The sequence below is a fragment of the Leptodactylus fuscus genome, chromosome 2 (genome assembly GCF_031893055.1).
Source record: "Leptodactylus fuscus isolate aLepFus1 chromosome 2, aLepFus1.hap2, whole genome shotgun sequence".
Lineage (NCBI taxonomy): Eukaryota > Metazoa > Chordata > Amphibia > Anura > Leptodactylidae > Leptodactylus > Leptodactylus fuscus.
This window is the reverse complement of record NC_134266.1, coordinates 107,593,185-107,620,225: the sequence shown is the minus strand read 5'-3', so window position 1 is coordinate 107,620,225 and position 27,041 is coordinate 107,593,185. Positions and strand designations below refer to the sequence as shown.

General features: G+C 44.0%; 1 protein-coding gene across 3 annotated transcripts; it reads right to left on the bottom strand.

Moving 5' to 3' along the window:
• Nucleotides 1-342: 342 nt before the first annotated feature.
• On the bottom strand, nt 343-26,384 carry C2H3orf52 (chromosome 2 C3orf52 homolog). Of its 3 annotated transcripts, XM_075262709.1 has the most exons (7): nt 26,286-26,359; nt 20,171-20,257; nt 10,012-10,132; nt 5,928-6,067; nt 4,517-4,590; nt 3,203-3,381; nt 343-771 (listed from the first exon to the last, which is right to left on the bottom strand). In XM_075262709.1, exons 1-7 carry the CDS (start codon nt 26,340-26,342, stop codon nt 764-766), a joined length of 666 nt encoding a protein of 221 aa, XP_075118810.1. In that variant the 5' UTR covers nt 26,343-26,359; the 3' UTR covers nt 343-763. The 3 variants fall into 3 exon arrangements, with proteins under 3 accessions (XP_075118810.1, XP_075118811.1, XP_075118809.1); XM_075262710.1 differs by lacking the exon at nt 20,171-20,257 and having other exon boundaries at nt 26,286-26,384; XM_075262708.1 differs by lacking the exon at nt 26,286-26,359 and having other exon boundaries at nt 20,171-20,409.
• Between the last annotated feature and the right edge of the window lie 657 nt (nt 26,385-27,041).

Sequence of the window (27,041 nt, the reverse complement as noted above, 5' to 3'; positions counted from 1 at the left end):
ATTAACACTAATGTAAACATCATGAAGGAAGCTATCTTCCATCATGTTTGTTTACTTTTGTAACAGAAGAAGTAACAGAAGAAGTGGTGCATCCAGGACTTTATCTCCCATTACAAAAGTAAACAAACATGATGTTTCATGTTGTTTACATTAGTGTCAATCGGCATGGATACAGAATCTGTCTGTAATCGAACTCTGCAACAATTTAATGTCCATTGCTGTCATCCTATGACCAAAGATCGCAACATTAAGGGTGCATTCACACGATGTAACGTGCAGCGTGATCTGGCACGTATACGGCGCCGTAGAAGCTCCCATTGATTTCAATGGGAGTTAGGATCGTATATGGCCGCAAAATAGCGCTCATTGAGCGCTGTATACACAGCGATGGAGAAGGCAGGGAAGGGAAAAAACCTTCCCTTTCTTCTCTCTGGGAGCTCCGGCTGAAGTTACAGCCAGCTCCCAGTTTCAGCAATTGCGCGATCTCGTGAAAATAGCTGTGTTCTGATTGGACGTACCGGCACGTCCTGTCAGAACAAGGCAACCACTTCCCGGACGTATATAGTCTATGGGCGGTCCGGAAGTGGTAGGTAACCACTGTAAATCAAGTACGGTAGTTCATACTGAATCAGAATGAAGCATACATGGATCAAATTATATAAATGTGGATATGATCACAGTATGGTCAGGACCGAAGCAGAGTTTTTGAAAACAAATGAATAAAGTGCAGAATACTAAACTGTTGTAGTCCGTTGTCTTCTGCTTATATACCTGTAAGACATACAAAAGTGTGGTAAGTTAGTGAATGCCTCTGTAGTATTCATGGGGAATTTCACCCTTTGTATTTATATCTCTTCTATTTTTGCATATTTGTTAAATTGAATTGTTACATTTTCTTAACCCCTTCTTGCCAGAAAGCCAAAATGACATGTCACCTGTATTCTATGTTCTGGTACGATTCTGGGGATACCAAATTTATATAGCTTTAGGCTGAGCCCCCATGATGCGGAAACACAACTTTTGTTGCAGATTTTGCTGCGTTTTTTTGAGCCAGAGCCAACAAGGGCTACAAAAGGAATGGGAAATATATAGTAAGCTCTTATATTTCTACCTTCTGCTCAATCCACGCCTGGCTTTGGCTCAACAAAATCTGCAACAAAAAAAGCTGCGTTTCAGCAACATTGGGACTCAGCTTTATTTACATTTTAGCCCCCCCCCCTCAAAAAAGTAAAACTTTGCAATATTTTTATTATTTATTAGTTGCCCTATTCTGTCACCTGTAACTTTTTTCATATTTCTGTGTAGATGCATAGTGCTTTTTTTTTCTTGAGGCTAGGTGTACTTTTTTGTTGCTTTTTACCATTTTGTGGAATGTCTATTGCTTTGATCAATTTTTATTCAAATTTTTATTAGAGGCTTTTTATCAGAGGCAAAACACTTTTTTCCCCCACTACGGGTGCTCACCGTATGGGAAAAATATTTTCATAGGTTTGTAGACAGAGTTTTTGGACAGGGATAGCTAAAGTGTATGTGTTTCCCAGTGTTTTTAACTTCTCTATGTATTCTAGGGAAAGGGGGGTGATTTGAATTTTGAATACTTTTTATTTTTGAATATATATATATATATATATATATATATATATATATATATATATATATATATATCTCCCATTGAGTGTGGTACTGGGGGCCTTAATGTCTGCAATCAGTGCATAAGCACTAGCAACTCAGTTTCTGAGCAGCAGCCATATTTAAATACCCGACATCTGCTGTGCTATTATAGCAGATGCAGGGAAGTGGTTAAAAAAAAATGTGATATGAGAAAAAAAATATTAATAAAAACACAAAGTACAGGTTTAAATGATCAATTACTAAAGATAAAAATAGCATTACCCATTTTCCAATTTTAAATAATCTTATATTAACTTTAATCCTTTAAGGATGCAGAGTAGTTTGTACGTTAATGCTCACCTTCCAAAATTCATAACTCTTATTTGTCTGTCAATATAGCTATGTGAAGGCTTATTATTTGTTTGAAGAGTTGCACTTTCATTTTGCTCCATTTTGGGTTATGTATAATTTTTTTGATTAGCTTTTATTAATGTTTTGGCGGGTACATGTGAAAAAAACCTATATTTTTTTGCCTTTTATTTTTACATCACTCACTCTGCATTAAAAACGACATGGCAACTTTGTCCACAAGGTCTATACAATTAAAGCGATACCATAATTATATTATTTTTACCACTTTTACAAATAATATGTCACTTTTTGAAAATGAAGGATTTTTTGGGAGTCACTGCAGTCTGATGCCTATATCTTTTTTTTACTGTTTTGTTGACAGAGATATGTAAGTACTCTTTATTTGCAGGATGAGTTATATTTGGTAAGTAGGACTTTTTGATCACTTTATATTGCTATTTTCGGGGAAAGCGAGGTGAACAATTTATTTATTTATTTTTTGTTTAATGGTGCTCACCATACAGGATAAATTATGCTATTTTTGGATAGTGGGATTTATAAACACATAGTGATGCTCATGTATTACAGCACATCGCACATAGGCTATGTGTGATGGGTGTAGGCAGTCTGCCATGGCAACCACTTGAACTCTGCGTTCTTTTCATGCAGGATTCAAGGGATGTGGGGGAGGGGGTGATCTTGCCCCCAGAGGTTATGATTGCTATTGATCATGGCATCTGGGGTGTCATTCCGCTGGAGTATCTTCAGACTCCAGTGGCTAGTTCAGTTACTAGTGCAAAAAAGAGCTGCGGCAAAACCCGTAGCGGAAACACATTGTAGTATTTCCCGCAGTGCTCTTCAAAGAAAGTCTGCAAAGCTTTCCATAGGTATAACTGACATGCTGCGATTTCCAAAACCACAACGATTTTGGAAATTGCAACATTTCCACTATGCATATTTTTCTGCAATGTGCAGATGGGATTTGCCAGAATCTCATCCTCTTTGAAGGAACTTTAAAATGCTACGGCCAAGAAATTTTTGCATTCTGTACAGTTTTAATATTGTTTTCTTTATACTGATGCACAGAATATAGATAACGTAATTTTTTTTATCATGGGGTGAAAATCATAAAAACAGAACGCATGAAAAATGTTGCAATATGAAAGGAAGGGGGTCACAATTTATTTGAAGCTCTACAACAATTGAATCTGTGACCTTTCATTAAACATTATATACTTACTCGTTACATAGACTTGCAAGGAATCTTTCAAAATCTGTGTGTCTTCACATGCAGACTTTTGTAGTTTATACAGATTTTGCCTCAAAATCCCCCCCACAAGCTCTGTACTTATTGGATATTTCATGGACTTTGAAGGTTGTGTGAAATCGAGATGAATGACTGCAGATTTCTCCTCATCGCTTAAAAAGAAGAAGCCATGAACATCTTTTTAAATTGTTGAAAACATCACCAAATAGGACCATCACACATCTTAAAAGTGACAGTATAATGTCTCCCTGCAGTTGCCACCACAGTATACAGATAAAAAAAAAAGATATATATTTAGATACTACAAACTTCTAAAAATATTTTTCCCATACAGAAAATGCTGTAGTGGTAAAAGGTAATTAAAATGGCCAACATTCCCCAGAATGGTATATGTGGAGTACACTTGGCCCCACAAAAAAAGACATCCTATGCATACACACACACACACACACACACACACAGTTATTTTCCAATTCCACCTCATTCTGAACTTTTTTCCAGCTTCCCAGTACATCATTAAATCTAAGGCTCCATGTAGAGGGGTGCAGCGAAAAAGCTGCAGGACTTTCTGTTTGGCTAAAAAAAACGGTTTCCTCACGGACAGGCCTCAAGCGGACATGGGCAGTCCCCTTTGCAAACCTATTCAAGTGAATGGGTTTTAAAGCTGATCGCTGTCCAGTTTCGCCAGGACTGAAGACGGAAACCCGACGGAATGCAAACACACCGGACACCGGGCGCAAGTGTGAACCGCCCCTAACCTAATTAATATGTACAGATATATGAAAGACAACCATGACAAGGGAACAGCATCTGCATCAAGCGTAAAAAAAAGTTTTACTATAGTCATAAGTGGGCCTTCTTGACAGTATGCGTAGTGATTAGGGATTACCAAACTGGATTTGACCCGAATTTTCTAAAGGTGTCAGGTTTGACCCTAAACCAAAAATTTTAGGTTTTGTCACCAATGAAACACTATTATGCTCTAGGGTCTCCTCAATAGTGATCCAATTGCCATATATGGTATCCACCTCCTTGGGTTTTTCCCTCTTCTGGATGAACTTGGTAGTTTTATAGGTTGTTTATATCAACTATGTTATATGATATGTTATAATGGCATCCAGGTACAGTCTTTATCTTTACCCTAAAACTTCACTTGCCAGATTCTTAATGAAGATTAGGAATTAACAATGAAAAAGGGAAGGAAAAATTGCTTAATTCCTTCTTATATATTACTATGACCTTTCATAGCTATGCATGCATGTGTAGTGAAGTAATATGTGAACTTACATTGAATTATAATCAACTTTGGCAGCAATGAAGAAGTAATTCAGAGAAGGAGACAGTGAATACGCACTGGTAATCTGTAAAGCAAAGCCAAATAATTCTTAGTTGCATATAAACTTCAAGATCAATTTTAGTCATGTCTTGATTTTGTTCTTAAAGGCAGATGATGTATGTAAATGTATACTGCTTTACCTTCTATGCAAGCAGTATCTTATGCGTATTTGTATTATTGCCTAGGGAAAATATAGAATCCTGATGTATTGTTCTGGATCATGCATTGCTGTGGACAGTTTGGGTTTGAAGGTTGCTATGGTTTCTTCCTGAAGACTTGGACTTTGATGTCTGCTATGCTATCTATACTATAAAGATTTTAGGCCAAAACATTGTGTTATACAATATAGTATTCAGTCATAAAAGTGTAAGGCCATACAGAGGTTGAACCCAGGTCCTGGGATCTGAGGCAACCTCACATATCATTCTGCACCTTATGAGGATACCAATAATATTAATAATGTGAGATAATTGAGGGGTCCTGTTAATAGATTTTGAACTGGAGTTCAGGGGCATCTAGAGTCACTCGAGCGTCACATCCCCATCATTCTGATCTGTCGGCGGACCAAAACAACGGAGAGGTGGACCACTAAAAAAACGGTAACATGCAGAGTCTGATTATAATGGGGTTCATCAGTTTTCTGTCATTTTAAAACAGAAACTTTGGGGGAAAAGTCTTCCACGTAGGACTCCAACGATTCTCAGGTAGACAATGCAATGTAAACTTAGCCTTATGTCTTTAAGGTCTATATTGCAATGAATATATCTACATGCCTTTAGTAGAGATGAGCAAACAGTAAATTGTTCGAGATTCGAGATTCGTTTCGAGTAGCCCCTCAATATTCAACTACTCGAATATCGAACCCTATTATAGTCTATGGGGGAAAATGCTTGTTTCAGGGGTAGGCAACGTTCGATCAAATTATACTTACCAAGTCCACGAGTTTGGGTCGGGCTGGATCCTCCGAGAAGTCTTCTCCGTGCAGCGTCCCCGTAGCATCTTCCAGCTCTGAATTCACTCTGCCAGGCATCGGGCCTGGGCAGAGCCAACTGCGCATGTCCGCACTACAAGCGGGCATGCGCAGATGGCTCTGCCCAGGCCCGATGCCTGGCAGAGTGAATTCAGAGCCGGAAGACGCTGCACGGAGAAGACTTCTAAAGGTAGGAGAAGAACCAGCGTTGATTGGCTTACTGTATAGCATTCGGCCAATCAATGCTGGTTCTGCATCGAACTTTTCCATTCGAATAGCGAGTGGTACTCGATCGAGTACGAGTATTTCGAATACCGTAGTATTCGATCGAATACCTACTCGATCGAATACTACTCGCTCATCTCTAGCCTTTAGCACTACATCTGACATACCTTTTCTTGAAACAATGATTCATTCTTAATCCATAAATTCCAGAGACAGGGGTTTGATACATTAAAAAATCCCGTGTAGCTGCATGTGCTGTTTGATGAGAGGTTGGTCAATCGTTTTTCATCTTCATCAATATATACATCTGCAAAGAAACAAAGGTTATAAAAAAAAAAGATAAGAGATAAAATAATCCTTTAATAGTCCCACCATGGGGAAATTCTGTGTGTTACAGCAGCATGGATAATACAGTAATATATTACAGAAGGAGACACACATAAGCTCAGAATAGTAGATAGGAGAAAAATACTAGGAGTCATAGCAGCTACAGAAAAAAGAAAAGAAGACTTCAGGATCATTGTGCGGACTGCTCTTCACTTGGTCTGATTTAGATTATGTAGCCTAACCACAGTTGGGAGGAAGGACCTCCGATAGCACTCCTTCTCACACTTGGGGTGAAGCAGTAGGTCACTGACAGTGCTGCCATGCGCCATCAAGGTCTTAAACATGGGGTGGGATTTATTCTCCAGCATGGAACTCACCATGGACAGTATCCTTCTGTCACCCATTACCTGTACTGGGTCCAGGGGGCTTCTCAGGACATAGCTGGCCCTTCTCCTCAGCCTGTCAAGTCTATTTCTGTCCCTGTCTGGTATACTACTCCCCCAGCAGGACACTCCGAATAAGATGGCTGACGCTACCACAGAGCTGAAAAAGGCCCTAAGAAGTGCCCACTGGATGCCAAAGGCCCTCAGCCTCCTAAGCAGGTAGAGTCTGCGGAGACCCTTTCTGTTCAGCGCATCCAGGTGATCTGCCTGACCCTTGGATCTCAACCAGAATGGGGAGCACTTCTCTGCTTGCGAAAGTCCATCACCATCTCCTTGGTCTTCTCAGCATTAATCCTGAGGTGCTTCCGCTGGCACCATTCCACAAAGTCCCGGTTAAAGTTTCTGTACTCCCGCTTGGCAGTCAAGCTTCTCTCCTAGCCTATTGTTTTTGGTTGATTTATTTTATACTTTATGTCAAAATCTTTCAATAAAAATTACAGTTGAAAAAAAAAAAGTCTCTGTACTCCCTGTGCTCTGACTTGCATTTGTTAGGTTTACATTCTGAGAATTTTTTGTTTTTATTCTTAACCCCTTAGTTACCAGGTTGACAGCCTTAAATACATCAACTTTTTAGTGGTATATAATACTGTTGATGTCGGAGGTGTTTTCACCTTATTGGCATTTTTTTTAAATTCCAGTATGGAATTTGAACCATAGAAGACATAACTGATAAAATAATACACTGTAATATTTCAGTATTGCAATGTATTCTACTGTTCACCCCAAGGCTGACAAAACACCAACATAGTTTCAATGAAAATTCTTTAGATGTCACAATCACAATTGACTGGTACATAAGGTGTTAAATATGCAGCTCTCTAGTGGTATACACCTTAAATACCACAGGTAATTGTGACATCCATAGAGTTTTCAGTTGGACTATATTGGTGTTCTGCCAGCCTTAGGATGAACAGTAGAATACAATGCAATAATGAAATATTGTAGTGTATTATATTAGCAATTTTGCCCTCTATTGTACAAATCAAATTAAATAAAAATGTAAAGAAAGGGATTACAAAATATTAAAAATATTCATGTCCTCTGACAGACTGTATTATATACTGCTAGAAAGCTTACAGTGTCCTGAATACAGTGCACTGTCTAGCTGTATATAGTAGTACTGATGTCAGAGGACTTGAAAGGTCCTCTTTAACCTGCCACCATGAAAACACAGTCTACTTTGAACAGTGGCTCAGTGGTTAGTACTGCAGCCTAGAGTCCTATAATCAAATCCTGCTAAGGACAACATCTCAAAGGAGTTTATATGTTCTCCCTGCGTTTGTGTGGGTACTCTGGGTACTCTGATTTCCTCCTGTATGGGACAATGATTGAATGTTTGTAAAGCGCTATGGAATATGATGACACTATATAAGTAAGCTAAATAAAATAAAGCATAATATAGAGCAGGATAAGCAGACTGAAATCTAGTTTTGTGGTAAAGGATTCAGTATATCTTGTCACTAATAGAGATGAGCGAGTACTGTTCGGATCAGCCGATCCGAACAGCACATACGCATTGAAATTAATGGAAGCACCTGGTACTTCCGCTTTGACACCGGCCAGCCGCTTAACCCCCTGCGTGCCGGCTACGTCCATTCATTTCAATGCGTGCGTGCTGTTCGGATCGGCTGATCACTAGTCATTAATTCATTTATTTCTTCTTTACTGTACAAATATTCACAGTGAAACAGTGTGGAAAAAACAAAACAATAAAACTTACGATTTTATAGCTTATTGGTTATCAAAAGTTGTCATGTGGACGTCAACTAAGACATAAAAACAAGCAATGGATTCCACTAAACACACTTGTGTTAGGTAGGGTGTAGCACTGACTCTTTGAATGGGCTTGATTCTTCCACCCTGAATCTAATAACTCTTACCCTACAACTATATTGTAGTCTCACCCCAATTGAAACACCCCTAGGAAGCATGTACAGCTGAGGGAGTAGAAATAAAACATAAATTTTATTTTTTAATATATTAAAATTGTGCCCATTATAGCATAAAATATTCCAGTAGGGAGATTCACTAACCAGTAAAGAGATTAGGTAGATATGGCTTCTATCTCTTAGATAAAGTGAAACTCTCCCCTTTATCTTTCCAAATGGCAGGAGAAAATAGATAAGTATTCCATTTGTTCAGCAGGACTTGGAGGAGCAAGAGTTAATATGCAGCATTAGCTCCCAACAGTGCTCAGAGGTCTGACTAGGTAATGATATAGCCAGTATTTAAATGGTTAAGCAGCAGTCCTATCTATCCTCTGGTTCAATTTAAATGTATTGTAAGTCCCTGAACTATTATATGGAGAGAAAACTATTTCCTAATACCCTCCATACGTATTTCACTAGCTGATACTCTAGCTCAGGGGTAGGGAACGTACGGCTCTCCAGCTGTTGCAAAACTACAACTCCCAGCATGCATACTGGCTCTGCTGTTCTGGGAACTCCCATGGAAGTGAATGGAGCATGCTGGGAGTTGTAGTTTCACAGCAGCTGGAGAGCCAAAGGTTCCCTACCCCTGCTCTAGCTCATCAGGAGGTTTTTCTAAGGAAAGATGAAAGCTGCAGTGAAAACTGCACTTCCCACGTCCTTGGTGGTAGGACGTGGTATTAGGTTAGACTGCCTAGGAGGCAGTAACATTCACCCCTGGCCTAACAACTCAGCCTCCTAACGATAAATAAGCGCCAAGTAGTGCGGAAATATTAGGTGCTCTATATCTGCACTAACCACTAAATATTGCAGTATATTGCAAAGTATCATCAAACACTACAGATACTAAAGTCCATGCGCCAAATGGGGCTCTCCCATTCAATAATCAAATAAGGACCATTTTAGATAAAATCACAGTCTACCTTAAACCAACTCTATGCGTTTCCTCCTTTCCCCCAAATTAATATGTCAGGGTTCATTAGGAGTCAATAGAATTGTCACTCCCATATATAGTAAGTATATATGGATGTAGGCAATATCTATTACTATTGTGAGAGAATGAAGGGTGTAGTCTGGGAAGACAAGTATATTCCAGCCAGGCACCTAAGGGGTGTGTGGTGAGACCCACACCAGGGAGGACAGCTGACTAAGTAGGCCATAATAACAGTCTGAGTGTGAAGACTAGCAGGGTGGCACCACACTGACAGAGCTGACCTGTCCAGACTGGGCCTCCAAAGCAGGTACTGTGCCACCCATTGTTGTTGCCAAGGTGGGAGACTGGTAGCCAGTCTCCTGTATACTCAGCGAAAAGTTTCCTTACATTTAAGTTAGTTTCTCAGCCGAGAAGGGTTTTGTTTTGTTTATTCTGTGGCTTTGCAAAAGAAGTGTATGCGTTACATGTGAATAAAGCCTGAACTTGTGTGCAATCCATTGTCTGTGTCCCTGTTTCCTCCACTGCTACAAGCATCTACCTGAGCGATTCCCCACACTATATATAGGCAATACTTCGAAGCTTCTTATTCTTATTGCCCATTATTCTTATTTTCACTTACTTGAATAAAGTATTAGGCTGATAATTGTTACAACTATGACCAATAAAAATACAAGGCCTATCCAGAGCTTGGGGTTCTTAAGATTTATATTTCTTCGTTGGTTTCGCTCTTGCCTATGGTTCTGAAGAAAAAGAGAAAAAAAAAAAAGAATATTAATGATGCTAAAAATCTTTCAACATACAAGTGTAAATACAGTTATGCTCCCTTCTGCCTAGCCTGCCAAATTTATATTAACAGGTTAGACAGATGAGTTAACTACAGTGATGAAGCAGAAACGGTCCGCAGACAACTCCTGCTTCACCACTCGGTGTACTCCAGATCCGGGAGCTTTAGGTGCAATGTTGCTCACATCGTGCCTGCAGCTCCCTGAACACTTCTGCAGAACAGACTTCTACAGAGCAGCAGGGGAGTTAGGAGAGGCGAGTATTAGAGTTTTTATTAGGTTACACTTTGGGGGAACATTAAACTAGGGGAGAGGAACATTAAACTGGGATGGCAGATGGAGGCAGACACTAAACAGTTAGTGTTGCTGGACATGTTGACCTCTAGTTTCCTCCAGTTTAATGTCTCCCTCCAGCTACCCCAATTTAATTTCCCCCTCTAGTTTTCCCCAGTTTAAACTGGGGCACCTGGAGAGCGACTTTATACTGTGAGGCAATTTGAGAGGAATGTTATAATGTGGGGGCATATAATGTTAGGGTGGCTGTAGGAGCATTGTACTGTGTGAGGCACATAGAAAAATGGATGAGAATGGGCAAAGTCAACATTGAAGTGGGTGGAGCTAAATTTGCAGTGGCATGCATAGCAACATGCACACTAGCCATGATTGAATGGTATGGGCAGTACATGTATGTCATTCATTGGGGCCAGTGAGCACAGCCCACAAAACAGATAGAACTAGGACCTGCCTGAGTTTTGCTCACAGACCCATGCACTGGACAGTGAAAATACATAGTTGTGTTTTTGGGGCCATAGAAATTAATGGGTCCGTTTGCTAACCATGAAAAACATGACTGACTGTGCAAAAACCATAGGGTTATACAGAAAAGTGAATGGGATTCTGGCTAATCCCATCCACACGTTGCAGAAAAAAAAAAAAAAAAAAAAAGTCTGCAGTGGAAATGCCGTGATTTCAAAAAACGCTTGTGATTTTGTAAATCATAGCATGACAATTACACCTATGGAAACCCTGGCATTTTCCATATAGGTATAATAAAAGCAGAAAAGGGCACAGAGGAAAATTGTGATGTGCTTTTTGGCTACGGCTCATGGGATGCCCTGAACCGTATAGGGAAAGGGCTCTGGACTTGCTGGCTGGGTTTAGAAGATGTTTGTAAATATTTTGAAAAGGTGACGAATGAATGAAAGGTAGAGGAGGAGTTGTTTTAAGGGTCTATTTAAGAAGGGGGCACGTAGGTGGGTGCTAACCTTCTGCTTAGCCTAGGCTGGTGAGAGGAACAGGACCTGCTAATGGCGGACACTCTGGAGAAGCTGATTCTGGACCGTGTGGCTAGTCGGGGCAATGGCTGGCTCCTGGATATGCTCCATAGAAGCGGTGCCCCGGTGGATATGGCTGCTCCCTCTCGGGTGGACGGCAGGCCTCAGCGGGTGTCTCGCCCGCCATCTCGCCTGAGCCCCAGCCCGCCGGCGCGCGGGGGGGTCCGTGGTCCTAGCCTGGGTGGTGCGGCGGTTCGCGGTAGGCCCCCTGTTAGAGATAGTCCCAGCGTGTCAGGTGAGCGACGGGGTCGCGGCGGGCGGCGGGGTGCGGGCTCCGGCGCCACGGGGGGAGGGGCGGCTGCCTTACCTGTCCTTCATCCTGTTCCCAAAATGGCGTCCGCTTCGGGCCCGCGCGCAGCCCCTGGTTCTGCGATTCCCGGGTCTGAGGCGGGGGGCGGGGCTTCTCCCCTTCTCTTTGATGACGCGCCCGGCGTGTCTCCTCTGCCGCCGGCTCTCTCTGCTGTGGGAGCCGGCTTAGAGGTCTCGGCGTCTGCTCCGGCCCCTCCCCTAGTTACGGGGGCGGGGCTTCCCGTTACCATGGCCGGCAGCACGGACGGAGCTGCGCTTGCCGGCTTTCCCCCTGCTGCTGTCGGGTCTGCGTCGGACCCCCCAGGTAGGCGGCAGGTTCGAGTCCCGGGTGGGGATGTTGTTCTTGGGGCTGTGTTGGGTCAGCCCACCTCTGAGAGGGGCGTTCCCTTGGTCGGCGCTGGCTCCGCCCCGGCCCCGCCCCTCTCTTTGCTAGATCGTGAGGGGGGGCTCCTGGGGTCTGCCATTAATTTCCCTCCTGTTTTTCCGGCGGATTTGGTCAGCACAGCCATAGCTGTGGGGGGCCCTGGGGTTTCTTCGGGTGGCCGCGTCGGGTCTCGTAGGCGGAGGTGGGGGCGGGGCCGGGCTGACAGGGGTCCTTCCGTTACGTCATCTGGGAGGCGCTCTTCCGCTTTTGTGACTTCTCCTTCTTCTTCCTCAGAGGATGGTCGTTACCGCCGCCATAGTGGGCGTCACCAGGAGGTGTCCAGAGGTTCTCGTGATCGCAGAAGCCGTGATAGCAGAAGAAGCCGCAGACGTACCCCGTGCAGCCGTTCGTCTTCGCGATCAAGGCATTGTCGGATTCAGAGGGACCGGAGACTGTCTGGCGGGTCGCGTGCCCCTTCGTCCAGTGGCCGTAGTCGTCGCGGAACCTCGCCACCTGCTTCGGAGCGGAGGGCCCCTTCGACATCGATGGCTCCTCGCCCGGAGGCGCTGCCTCCGCCTGCAGCCGCTGCGGCGGCCGAACCTCTTCAGGTCCCCGCTGGGATGAAGGACGGTGAGTACGCCTGCCTTCCGACGTGGGCACCTCTTCATACTCCAACACACGCTAGTTCAGGGGAGTTTACTTCTATGCTTAGAAAACTGCTTGAGGTAGCGGAAGGAAGAATCCAAGATTCTACAGCCTCACCCGGGGGGGCGACCCCCTCGCCGGCCAGGGACCTCGCAGCTAGTTGTTTAGTGAGGGATTCCATGTACTGTGGGGTAGCTCCGCTGGGAACTCATGTTCCCACGGAGATCAGGGATAAGATTGTGCGCGGGGACTATATAGACATTTGGTCCCTGCTTTCAGCTGAGCAACTGACTGTGGATAAGGAGCGTTCCTTTGAGAGGGGCGCTGAGCGTAAATCAAAGGTGGCCAAGTCCTTCGGCAATTGGCTGCAGGCCTTCGCCATCTTTGCCCATATTGTCTGTCAATCGTGTCCGGCTAAGGGCCCCGAGCTCTTTGTCTATATGGACACTATTTTCAATGCTTACAAATTGCATGGGGGCTCGGCCTGGTGGAGGTACGATGAAGAATTTCGTCGCCGCCTGGCTCTTGACCCCTCTGTCGGTTGGGCCACTAAGGTCGCCGACGTATGGATTCAGTTGATTTTAGCTCAGCGCCCTTCTCTTCCTCGCCCCTTTCAAGCCAGCGCCGCCGGGTCGGGTGGCCAACCCGGCTCTGCGGCCCAGAAGCCTAGCGGTGCCTGCTGGCTTTATAATGAGGGGCATTGCCGATTCCATGCCACGTGTCGATTTCGACACGAGTGTTCCATATGTGGGGGAACGCACTCGGCCTTGCGGTGCTTCCGCCGTAACCGGTCTGGAGGCAAGCTGGGTGCGTCCGGCGCAGCGGAGAACGCCGGTGAACGGGCAGGTGCTGGGACAGTGGCTCGCACTGTACCCCAGGAGGCAGGAGGCAAGCCTTCTGCTTGATGGTTTCCTTCACGGATTCTACATCCCTCACGACCCCTCCTCTGTTTTGGTCCTCTCTCAGAATCTGAAGTCGGTTAGGGAGGATGAGGATTTGGCTTGGGAGAAGGTACTTAGGGAGGTTGCGTTGGGTCGTATGGCTGGGCTGTTTCCTGAGCCCCCTTTGTCTAACTTGCGGGTTTCCCCCTTGGGTCTTGTGCCCAAGAAGGAGGCCGGCAAATTCCGGCTCATCCACCACCTTTCTTACCCTCCCGGGTCATCCGTCAATGATGGTATTTCAAAGGAGGATGCGGCTGTGTCGTACACCTCCTTTGATCGTGCCGTCCTCCTAGTCCGTAGCGCGGGTCCAGGTGCACTGTTAGCTAAGTCTGATATAGAGTCTGCCTTTCGCTTGTTGCCTGTGCACCCGGATTGTTTTCATCTTCTGGGTTGTATGGTAAAGGAGCAGTATTTTGTAGACATGTGCCTGCCCATGGGATGTTCCATCTCTTGTTATTATTTCGAGCTCTTCAGCTCCTTTCTGGAGTGGCGTTTGCGTTTTGAGACGGGCATCCCATCGGCGCTGCACTATTTGGATGACTTTCTGTTTGTCGGTCCTAGTGGTACCCATGTTTGTGCATACCTGCTCTTTACCTTCCAATCGCTGATGAAACAGCTGGGGGTTCCCCTCTCCCAAGAGAAGACAGAGGGCCCGACAACTCGTCTTTCTTTCTTGGGTATTGAAATTGACTCTGTTGATATGGTTTTTAGGCTCCCTCCTGAAAAGCTTAGTCATTTGGTTTCCCTGGTTGATGAGTTTGTCGCGGCAAAAAAGGTTACACTTCATCAGATGCAGAGCCTCTTGGGTTTGTTGAATTTCGCTTGCAGGGTGTTGCCGATGGGCCGCGCCTTTTGTCGCCGGTTATCGCTGGCAACAAAGGGCGTTCAGAAGGCTCATCATTTCATACGCGTTACTCGCTCCCTTAAGGAGGATTTGCGTGTATGGAAGATTTTCCTGTCTAGTTTTAATGGCAGGGCCGTCTGTCAACAGGAAGAGGTCTGCAATGCTGAATTGTCGCTGTTCACTGACGCGGCGGGGGGTGATGGGTTCGCAGCCATTTTTGCCAATGACTGGGTCAGGGGATCTTGGCCGAGGCATTGGTTTGATTCAGGTTTAGTCAGAAATATGGCTCTCTTGGAGCTATTCCCGATCGTGGCTGCGATCGAGCTATGGGGTAATAGGATGGCTAACAGTAGGATCTGTTTCTGGTGTGACAACATCGCGGTAGTGCAGGTGATCAACAGTCAATCTTCTTCCTCTCCTCCGGTCCTGGCGTTGCTGAGACGTTTAGTTCTGATGTGTTTAGTCCATAACATTTGGTTTCGGGCGCGCCATGTCCCTGGGGTGGAGAACAAGATTGCTGATGCCCTTTCTCGCTCGCATTTTCAGGTGTTCCACTCCCTCCATCCGTCCGCGCACCCGGTGGGCTGGAGCTGCCCGGATATATTGTGGCGCCTGGCAGAGAGCAATTGTTAGAGTTGATTCGGGCATCGGTGTCTGCTGCTACGTGGAAGAGTCATTCTGCTGCATGGGTCCTCTGGTTGTCTTCGTCGGGCGGTTTGGTACCCGCAGACAAAGACGAATTATTAGCTGTTTCCTTAGATTTTTTGGCGGCTATGCGCCGTCAGGGTTTTTCTTATAGCATGGTAGTCAAAAGGTTAGCCGGGGTAGCTTTCATGCTGAAGTTATTCGGGAGGGTGGACATAACAAAACATTTTGCCGTCAGTCAGGTTCTGAAAGGTTGGAAGAAGGAGAAGGGTGGGGGTGATCGTAGACGTCCAGTTTCAGTTAGTTTGTTGGGACGCTTATTGGGGGTTTTGGCTATCGTTTGTGGGGATGATTATGAGGTGTTGCTTTTCAGGGCCGCTTTTTCCTTAGCTTTCTTTGCGGCCCTGCGTATCGGGGAACTTGTTAGTCCTAGCAAAGCTAAGCCGGGGGGTTTGTCGGCGGGCGACGTAGTTGTCTCCGATTCTGACGTTAAACTGTGTGTGCGTCGGTCCAAGACCGATTGTTATGGTAGGGGTTTTTGGATTACGGTTGGGAGATCCGGTACTTCGCCTTGCCCTGTTGTACTTTTGCAGGAGTATGTGGCTAGGCGCCCGCAGGCGCCGGCCTTTTTGGTGCATGAGACAGGTTCCCCCCTTACCCGTTTCCAGTTTTCTGCTGTTTTCAAAGCCTGTTTAGTGGAGTTGGGTCTGGAGCCTCGGGATTTCGGGACCCATTCTTTTCGGATTGGTGCAGCTACCACCGCAGATGCTTGCGGTCTGGGTGAGGAAGCTGTGAAACGTCTGGGTCGTTGGAAGTCCGACTGCTACAGATCCTACATAAGGCCAGACCTGATGACTCCCTGATGTCCGACGTCCGTTGGGCATTTTGGGTATGCTGATTCGGCCTTGATTAACTGTTTTATTGCTCTTCACCGTTTGTATCTCACGTTTGGTTTTTCTGTCTTTCCAGATATCCGTCCTACGGTCTGGTTGATTGGTCACTCTTACCTGTACTGGGCCGAACAGAGAGCTGGGGCTCGTCCTGGTGGCGTTACCTTTGGTTTCCCTGATGTTGATTTTTTCTGGCGTGGTTTCCGAGGACTTCGCTGGCGTCAGGTACTTCCGGAGATTGTTTCGGCTAGCAGATCTACTAGTGGTCCAGCGGTGGTGTTGATTCATGCCGGAGGTAATGACATCGGTCAGGTTAAGCTGGCGGAACTCATTACAATGATCAAACAGGACTTGAGACGAGTCTATGACTTTTTTGATTCCGTAGTCTTAGTATGGTCCGAGGTTGTTCCCCGTAAAGCGTGGAGGGGTGCTAGGGACCTTGCCGCCCTGGAACGGGCCAGGAAGGTTCTTAATATACGAGTGTCTAAATTTGTGCGCTCCATTGGAGGGCTGTCAATACGGCATTTGGATCTTGAGGGTGATAATGGTGGTCTTTTGCAGCGTGATGGGGTACACTTGAACCCCATTGGTAACGACATATTCTTGTGGGGCCTGCGTGATGGTGTTGAGAGGGCATTAGTGCTTTTGCGTGGGGGGGCCAGCAGCCAGGTGTAGGGGGTACACTGCCTGCTGGGTGGCGGGTTACCATGCCCAGGAAGCTGACAGAAAGTACTACATGCCTGCTGTTAGAGCAGGGCATTCAGGTTAAAGTGATCCGGATTTGAAGATTGGGCATGGTTGGTCTAATTTTGGTTTATTTTGATTTACAATGTTTACTAAATAAATAAAGCTGTGGCCTTCCCACATATACCACGTACTTTATGGTTTAGTGTGTTTTCTTTGAAAGGGTTAATATTCTAGTCACCTAATTTCTACGGGGTATATATATATACATGCGTCCAGCAAGTCTGGGATGCCCTGAACCGTATAGGGAAAGGGCTCTGGACTTGCTGGCTGGGTTTAGAAGATGTTTGTAAATATTTTGAAAAGGTGACGAATGAATGAAAGGTAGAGGAGGAGTTGTTTTAAGGGTCTATTTAAGAAGGGGGCACGTAGGTGGGTGCTAACCTTCTGCTTAGCCTAGGCTGATGAGAGGAACACCCACCCACCCTGCCCTTCTGGTTTAGTGTTTGACCCGTTTTTGTTTGTCTTGGTTATTTTTCTTTTCTAGGATTTTGTTGTCACAGCATGGCGGGTTACCATGCCCAGGAAGCTGACAGAAAGTACTACATGCCTGCTGTTAGAGCAGGGCATTCAGGTTAAAGTGATCCGGATTTGAAGATTGGGCATGGTTGGTCTAATTTTGGTTTATTTTGATTTACAATGTTTACTAAATAAATAAAGCTGTGGCCTTCCCACATATACCACGTACTTTATGGTTTAGTGTGTTTTCTTTGAAAGGGTTAATATTCTAGTCACCTAATTTCTACGGGGTATATATATATACATGCGTCCAGCAAGTCCGACATTAATGGGCCTTAAGCATAGAGACATTTTTCAATTAAAATGCATTACATTTTGATCCACAATCACATGCTCTATGAAATGAGACTAAGATGTCTGAAAAGTTTGTGACCATTTAAAGGGATTCTACCACTAAAACACTGCTTTGTGTGCTTTAGATGTTGGAACAGCCTTTAGAAAGGCTATTCGTCTCTTACCTTTAGACGTGGTCTCCGCCGCGCTGTTCCTTAGAAATACCGGTTTTTACCGGTATGCTAATGAATTCTCCACAGCAATGAAGGCGGGCCACAGCGCTCAAATGGTCCCCACTGATGCCCGAGAACTCGCTCCAGCGACGCCTTCTTCTTCAGATGCATCCTCCCCTTCTCTGTTGTCTTTCTTCTTTGTCAGCTCTGATGCCTGCGCAGTCTTGCCTTGCGGCCTCGAAAATATGACCGCCGGCCAGCATGCGCAGTCCGCTCTACCAGTGTCTCGCTGGCAGAGCTGACTGCGCAGATGTCAGAGCTGACGAAGAAGGAAGACGACAGAGTCGTCGCTGGTGTGGGTTCTCGGGCAGCAGTGGGGACGCCCCCATCACCGTTTGAGCGCTGAGGTCCGCCCTCATTGCTGTGGAGCTCTCATTAGCATACCGGTAAAAAACAGTATTTCTAAGGAACGGCACGGAGGAAGCCACGTCTAAAGGTAAGAGACGAATAGCCTTTCTAAAGGCTATTCCAACATCTAAAGCACACAAAACAGCGTTTTAGTGGTAGAATCCCTTTAAAGGTTTTAAAAGGTGTTTTATTCACTACTAGCTGATACCCGCGACTTCGTCTGCGGTGATTGTAGCAGTGGGTATATACAGGCGTGGGTAAGGTTTTCGTAGTGTGTATAAGGTATGGAATATGAAATGTAACTTTGTATCTTGTTTTTGCTGTAATTCAGAGAATACGTGAGACTTTTGTGTTGAAGTTACTTTGTATTTGAGCCGCTATACGGTGTTGTGAGAAACTTTACATAGTGACTTTGGGACAGAGGTATTTGAAGTTAACCCTTTCCCGCCGATGGTATTTTTTGATTTTGGGTTTTCGTTTTTGACTCCCCTCCTTCTAAACCCCATAACTTTTTTATTTCTCCGCTCTCAGAGCCATATGAGGTGTTAATTTTTGCGGGACAAATTTTTCTTCATGATGCTACCATTAATTATTCTATATAATGTACTGGGAAGCAGGGAAAAAATTCAAAATGGGGTGGATTTCAAGAAAAACTGCATTTCTGCGACTTTCTTACGGGCTTTGGTTTTACGGCGTTCACTGTGCAACCAAAATGACATGTCCCCTGTATTCTGTGTTTCATTACGATTCCGGGGATACCAAATTTATATGGTTTTAGTTACATTTTGACCCCTTAAAAACAAATCCAAAACTGTTAAAAAATTTTTTTTTGAAAAGTTGCCATATTCCGACAGCCGTAACTTTTTTATACGTCCGTGTACGGGGATGTATAGGGCGTCTTTTTTTGCGGGGTCGGGTGTACTTTGTAGTTCTACCATCTTCAGGAAATGTTATTGCTTTGATCACTTTTTATTCAAATTTTTATCAGAATCAAAACAGTGAAAAAACGGCGGTTTGGCACTTTTGACCATTTTTCCCGCTACGGCGTTTACCGAACAGGAAAAATATTTGTATAGCTTTATAGAGCGGGCAATTTCAGACGCGGTGAGACCTAACATGTATGTGTTTCACAGTTTTTAACTACTTTTATATGTGTTCTAGGGAAAGGGGGATGATTTGAATTTTTAATCCTTTTTTTTTGTTTTTAATATTTTTTTACTTTTTTTAAACTTTTTTTTTTTGCATTTATTAGACCGCCTAGGGGTATTGACATGGGTGGGCGGTGTCGCGGATTGTCAGAGCGGTGGGGGTTGGCAAACATGGCTGCTCCGGAGCGTTAAAGAGAGCCTCCTGGAGTATCGTTAAGGTGAGGGGCAAAGTGGTAAAGTATATGTATATGTGATTGTGTGGGGTTAGGGGCGAGGCCGTAGAGGGCAATATGAATTTTGTGGCTTGCTATGGTCCAAAGTGTGTGAGATTGCAGAGATGGTGATGTGAGTTTGGGGTTTGTGGGGGTCCTAGGAAAAACGTATGTGCACTATTGTGACGAAAAGTAGCCTATTGCGCAATGGGGTGCATTAACTATGTTTGTGGAAAATTTCAGCCAAATCGGTCGAGCGGGTTTTGCGTGATTGACTAACAAACATCCGAACACACAAACCCACAAACATCCAAACTCACAAACTTTCACATTTATAATATTAATAGGATACTCAGTGATCACAGTTACCCATGATTAGAGGCATAGCTAAGGGTTTGGCAAGGGGGGAAAACATATCCTAGTGGGCACCCCACCTGGGTATACTGATATCATCACCATACAGTGACCGTATAGTAATATACTGGCTGTACACAAGGCTCTGCATACAGTTTAAATAAATACAGTACAGTGAAATGTTGTGACTTACAGGTGACATCTCTGATTGTAATTGTTCACGTATCTCATCTCCTCCATCTGGACTGCCATGACCACTTCTTCCAGCCGCGGCTTGTTTCTGTAAAGTTTGCAGCACAGACATCTTTGGCTCTTCATTTTCCAGACACCTGACCCACATTTTACTTGCCTATACAAAGTCCCCATCCTGCTGCTACCCCAATTGTAAAATACATTATATAAAAATCCTCTGAAAATGAATGATACCCCCATACGTATCTTAAATTAACAATGCCCCTTTGTGCCCCTTAAAACCTCCTGTGGCATTGTTCAGGAACAGAAATATTAATGCAGGCAGCCGGCCAGGGTTATAAATAAAACACTTATGCACTGACACTTACCTGCATCTTCCCCTCTGTTCCTGCACTGGGCCTGCCATTACCTTCACTGCAGTATTTGTATATGGAATGGCTGAAGCACTGATGTCAAGTTGATGAGACCGGTGCAGCCAATCACCCGCGCTCTACAGTACAGCAGTATCTAGTGTTGGGCCGCTGTAGCCAATCACTGCTTTCTAAAGTACAGCAGTATATAGTGTAGTATGATAGTACATTCCTTTAAATTAATAGTGCCTCTCAATTAATAATGCCCCCTGTGTCCCCCTAATAATATTCCTCTATGCCCCCTTAAATCAATAATGCCCCATGTCCCCATTATAATACTCCTGTATTCCTGCTTAAAGGGATTGTCCAGGCAAAAATGGACAACCTTTTAACTTGGCCACAGGCATTGAAAAAAATACAAATTTCATACTCGCCTGTCCCCAATGCTCCGGTGTCCTTCCAGTGTGTTCTGTTCCTTCTGCTGAAAGGGTCTTTTCTGGAGTTCCACAGAAGCCACTGATTGGCCTCAGCAGTCACGTGACCATTGAGACCAATTAGCAAATGGCACGCAATGTCAATACCTGTGACATCATGGGTCTATTCCAGAAGCCTGCTGAGCATGAAGATTGGCCTCAGAGGAACTCATGAAGAGACCCGGGAGAAACCGCAGGAGCAGAAGAACCAGGACACCGGAACATTGGGGACAGGGGACTATGATTTTTTTTTTTTTTATTTACTGCTCCCTGGTAATTTAAAAGGGGACGTCCATTTTTGCCTGGACAACCCCTTTAAATCGATAATGCCTCAGCTAATAATGCCCCCTAATTAATAAAGGGGTTGTCCGGGAAATACAGAACTGGCAAAAAAAAAAAAAACCCACAAAACACAAACAGAAAAAAAAAAAGATTGAAGCTATAAAAAACATTACTGTCTATTGTAAGCTTTAACAGTGTAACAGACATCGTGAAAAGTTTGCTGTGCTGAACAATATAACAAGATGGCGCCTATGATTGGTTGCTACCCTCGGATGTAATCATGACTACGTAGAACTAGAGACTCCGTGGGTTTTCCCATAACAACACGAGAGTACCTAACACTTCCGCATTGCCCAGTGCGTGATCCCAGAAGTAATACACTGGTGCCGACATTAAAGGAAGCCACCACTATGCAGAAGCATGCCGATGTAACAGGAAGCGGATATCTGACCGACCAATCAGCAAGCCCATAATAGTGCTTGCTGTTTACTTCTGGAAACCGGATATAAAATCCTGTGCCTGCACAATAAACAAACACTCTCTATATGCACTGCTGCATCTAAGAGAGGAACTTGTACCAATGCTTGTTGTATGGTGCGAGTTCTTCAGCACTAGCGCTTAGTCCTTGAATTGACCAGCCTTCGTCACCCACAATTACCGGACTGGTGACTACCAACGCCCTATCCCTGACATTATTACCTATGGGGGGCACTATTACTGTAATAATGCTCTAATAGCACCCCCCTACAGGTAATAATTCCCTTCTCCACATAAATAATGCTATTACTTATTGTAATAGTGCCCTTCCCCCATGAGGTTATAATCCTCCCCACATAAGTAATGCTATTACCTGTAGGGGGCACTATTACTGTAAGCTAATAGCTTTCTGCACTACCATGTATTTCAATTGCATCGGTATCTTGTAGATGCTGATACAGTTGAAATTTTTATGTGTACAGTTGGTGGCTCTGGAGTGGGCCCCAAAAAGTCAGTGGGCCTGTGGTTGACGCTCCCCTGTCCCCCCAGCCTACTTTCCCTGGATGCAGAGAAGGCCTTCAGCAGAGTGGACTGGCAGTTTCTTGAGGTGACTCTACATCATATCTGTCTAGACCGCACGATGCTCACACGGATTCATGTGTTATATGCTTCCTCGCAGGCCCATATTTGAGTAAATGGCACAATCTTGCCCCCTCTGACTATCCACAATGGCACATGTTAGGGCTGCTCCCTTTCCTTGATCTTATAAACCCTGGTCATGGAACATGTCCTCATTGCATTCAGTCACAACCCAAATAGCTATGGTCTGATTGCTGGAAACCTCCATTTAAAAATTTAGGCATTTGCAGACTACGTTCTCCTCTTCACTACCCAACCACTGACTATACTCCCTCCCCTCTCCTCCACAAAATGGATTAATTTTGTAATTGCTAAAGAAACTGTGTTTATTTAAAAGTACAGCACTTAACATTTCCCTGACTGATTCTTTAGTACACTCCCTCTGTTCTGCCTTCTCCTTTGCCTTGTCCTCAAAGGTCATCAAATAGGCCATAGGAATCCACCTTCCCAGCTCCCTCCCAGATACCTATCAGATACCTATACATTAAACTTTTTCCCCCTACTTTGCACCCTCTAAACTGACCTCTTTCACCTCTTTCTTTCATGGCTAGGAGGAATTAACCTCCTGAAAATTAATATCCTACCTAGATTCATCTCTTTCAGTACTGATTGTCTTCCTCAAAGTTTTTCTCATACTTTTGGAAAATTCTCTCCAGTTTCATTTGTGCCTCCAGACCCCTTAGAATAGCCAAACATATCATGACCAAACCCAAACAGAAAGGGGTCTTGTGGCTCCAGATTGCACCCACTACTACTTTATGTGGTCACTGTGCGGAAACTCTGGGTTACCCTAAAGGGGTATCAGTGCTCCTACCCGTTCACGTCCCTCTTGTGACTCCATAGATGACACTGGTCTGACAAGACTACCTCTTGTCTCCTGTTTTTCGCTTGTCAGGTGACAAGTTCATGTTGTGTACATCGCCCCACCATACAACTATTCACCAATGACGGCTCACTGACTCCCATCTCAGGCAACCCAGACTTTCCCATAGGCACCTTTTTACCAGTATTAATTTTATTGATTGTAAAGCTTTTAATAAAAAATGTTTTAATGGTAAAAAGTGCTTTCTGTGGCTGTTTCTATATTAAAAACTATATAAGTTCTAGAAGAAATCATATGGTGCTAGTCAGATAGAAATAATTTGTTGAAAATGTCATATGCATCTATGTTTTACACATATATATTTAGAAATACCAATACAAACTTTAAAGCGTAACTAAGCTTTCAGACAAATTTCGATTTTCTGGCAGTATCTGTGTCATAAATACATTTTATAAATGACAGAGGAAGTTGATTGCCATATATACTTGAGTATAAGCCAACCCGAATATAAGGGCCTCCTGGGATTTCATCTCTCTTGCTTGAGAAGGGGGAGTGTCCTTGTAAAGATTGGAGTCAGGGTCAGGCAGTGCAAAGTGACACAGCTGGGAAAGCAACACTGTGCAACTAATGACAAAAGGGGTCGCAGGCCCTGCAGCTATAACTATGCTGTAATATCTGAGATGAGGCAGACCAATGCACTTCCTAATTGAAGTGCGCCTACCACGGCTCCTAACCTTCTATCCGGCGGCTAGGATAAGGGGAGAGGAGGCCCTGAAAGTGCTAGGGACTGGCGTCACGGGGTCACACCTAAACAGAAAGCACAGTGTCAATGCAATGCAAAACAAAAGACTAAACTGCATGGAACCAGGGAGGACCACAAGTCCCAGCAAGACACAGAAGAGAAGGCGAGGTCAGACGAGCAAGAGGTCGAGCCAGGAGATATAATAAAGGTACCAAATCAAAAGACAAGGGATAGTCAAAAATACAAGCCGGGTAAATAAACCAAGAAAACAGACCGAATACTAACAGACAGGGAATCAGACTGAGCAAGGGGAACAGGAAACCCAAAGTGAATGGCTGGCAAGGATCCATGCCTGGGTGGAGTTTAAATAGCAGCAGAGAACACACCTGATGGCTAATGACATGGAGACTGAGAGCAAGGAAAAGATTAACCCTTAATGACCTAAGCACACCCAATAGAACTCCTAACACGTCTCCCAGGGAGACGCCGCGCAGCAAGGAGACCGCGGCGACTCCGTATCCTGACAGTCCTATATCATTACTGTAGCAGTAAAGGACCTCCCCCTTCGTTTAATTTATTTAGGACCTTGAAGGTCCTGTGTTCCATCCCTCATTTTGCCAATGCAAATGCATTGGTTAAGGAACTGATCGGGGCCCGTGACCAATGCATTTGCATTAACAAAATGACCCTGAGTTGGACCCTGACTCGAGTATAAGCCAAGGGGGGCTTTTTCAGCATAAAAACTGTGCTGAAAACATCGGCTTATACTCGAGTATGTACGTTATCTACATTACTTCCAGAGATATCACTAGTTGTGACTGTGGTTTCAAGCAGTGACATTTCTGGAAATAATATAGATATCACCTTAGTGTTATATGAAAGAAGGGAATCATCTTATTACGTTTTATAATGCCAGCGATAAAACTGATTGAAGTGACCCTCTCCTACCCTCATTTTCTCTACACAACACCATAATCCTGTAAACAGTAACAGTCAGTGCGAGGCAAGAATAGCTCTCAATGCAGAAACAAAATGTGAAAAAAATGCAGGATTTCACAGAAAAGAAACAAAATAAGTTAATAAAGTACATAACAAAATTTATTTATGACACAAATACTGCCAGAAAATAAAAATCTGTCTGAAACTTTAGTTACACTTAAAAAAACAAAAAAAACAAAACAACAACCCCCCCCCCCCCCCCATAAAAACAGCCTGTTGGTTATGTGGAGCACAATAAATGGGATTGTTTGTAACAATTAAAGACACTGAAGAGTCAACTTTTTATTCCCATGTGACATTTGAGATTTGAACTTGACTCTGACATGAAAAACTACACTTTCCTTCTTAAGGCTGAGGCCTCAAATGACATTAACACCATGGTTTGCCACAGCAGAAATGCCGCTTAAAATATGCAGAGCATTGTCGCAGTGCTTTTTTGCTGGGACTCACTGTGTGGGGCCTTAGCCTAAAACTGTAGTGTACACTAGATGTTATTTCTATGCATCATTCTGATCTAATGTAAAAGAGAAAAATATCTTTGTAACAATAAAATTATTTTTGTAACATTTCATCCTATAATGCAAGGACAGAGTTAGGCCTGGATCACATCTGCGTTCAGTATTCCGTTTGGGGAGTTCACTTGGAGACACCCCAAACGGAATACTGAAAGCATTGACAAGCGGTGAGCAGTGAAAGCACACAGACCCCATAGATTATAATGGGATCCGTGTGTTTTCCATGCAGTGTCCGCAGTGTCCGCACATGCGGAGAGAAAAGTGCTTCATGAACTACTTTTTCCTCTGCATGACTTGTGCGAACACCGCGCGGAAAACACACAGACCCCATTATAGTCTTTGGGGTCTGTGTGCTCTCACTGCTCATCGCTTGTCAATGCATTTGGTGTTCCATTCGGGGGGTCCCCAAGCGGACTTCCCGAATGGAATACTGAAAGCAGATGTGAACCAGGTCTTGGGAAGCAGCAAGAACTTAGGATATAGGATATTGGCTACTTGTTAATGTGAGATTGTTGTGTACATATACAAACAGAAGCTATTTTAAAAATTCACTTAATAGAAGTTATATACTGTATGCTTTATAGGCTACCTGTGCTTATCTGGCTATATATACCTTTTATTCTACCATTTCCTTCTATCACACAGGACAAATGCCTCAGACATATACTGTATTTATATATAGGTCCTGGATGAAGAAATACTCAGTTATATGTATAGAGGCAAGTGTAGTTTAAGCAATGTTAGTAATCTATAGCCTATTCTTCTGATCACGTTGTGTCTGGTCTGTGTGTTACATATATAAGAATAACACCTTACCGTAGAGTGTCTGATTAAAGGAAAAAGCAGCTTCTGGTTATTTTGGTTGAGATCCATATTGTAGCCCAGGAGAGTCTGAGTGAGTCCGGAAATCTTAGTAGCTTTCCAAGCTGTAATAAGGGTCATAAGGTTTTAAGGAGTGGCCAGAATGAAAGAGGTTACATGACGAGTATAAGCAAACAGGGCTGGACAGGTTTTTCCAGTTCTGTGATGAGAAATAAGGAAGTCAGTGAAAGGGGTTTTACACTTTTGATAAAGTTTACTGAAAAAGGCAGTGCACATGCATATAGTTTTTAATACAGAAACTTGCAGTTTTTCCTTTTTGTACAGAGTTCTACACACACTGGCCCAGATTTACTAATAGCTAGATGGTGTAAACAGAAAGACAGTCTGAAAATGAACCAGATTTCTTACAGTGTATGATGCTGAATGATAAACATGGTGTATCTTCACACTGTCTAGTCTAACCAGTGACATCATATGGCTGCATTAATTTCATTGACTGATAATGGGGCAATTCGCATGATAGATTTTTTTAACAGTACGTTGTAATGGACGGTCAAAGTATAAATCATGCTCTATTTGTGTCTGTTTTCACAGATCCCACCATACACTGCAATGCATGAAGGATCCGTGAAAGCAAGCGACCTCTCAAGTGTAAAATGGCTATAGAAAATGTAATTTATGCCATGTGAATGTAGGCTGAATTCAAACCACATTTTTGTCTAACTCTCCTCGTTGCAGAAACAGTGTTTT

Excerpts from the sequence above, each read along its gene's own strand:
- C2H3orf52 (XM_075262708.1), bottom strand. The coding sequence starts at position 20,317 with ATGTGGGTCAGGTGTCTGGAAAATGAAGAGCCAAAGATGTCTGTGCTG. Across the intron at positions 10,133-20,170 it reads TACAATCAGAGATGTCACCT|AACCATAGGCAAGAGCGAAA; the intron begins GTAAGTCACAAC and ends CTTTTTCTTCAG. Across the intron at positions 4,591-5,927 it reads AATCATTGTTTCAAGAAAAG|ATTACCAGTGCGTATTCACT; the intron begins GTATGTCAGATG and ends TTTGCTTTACAG.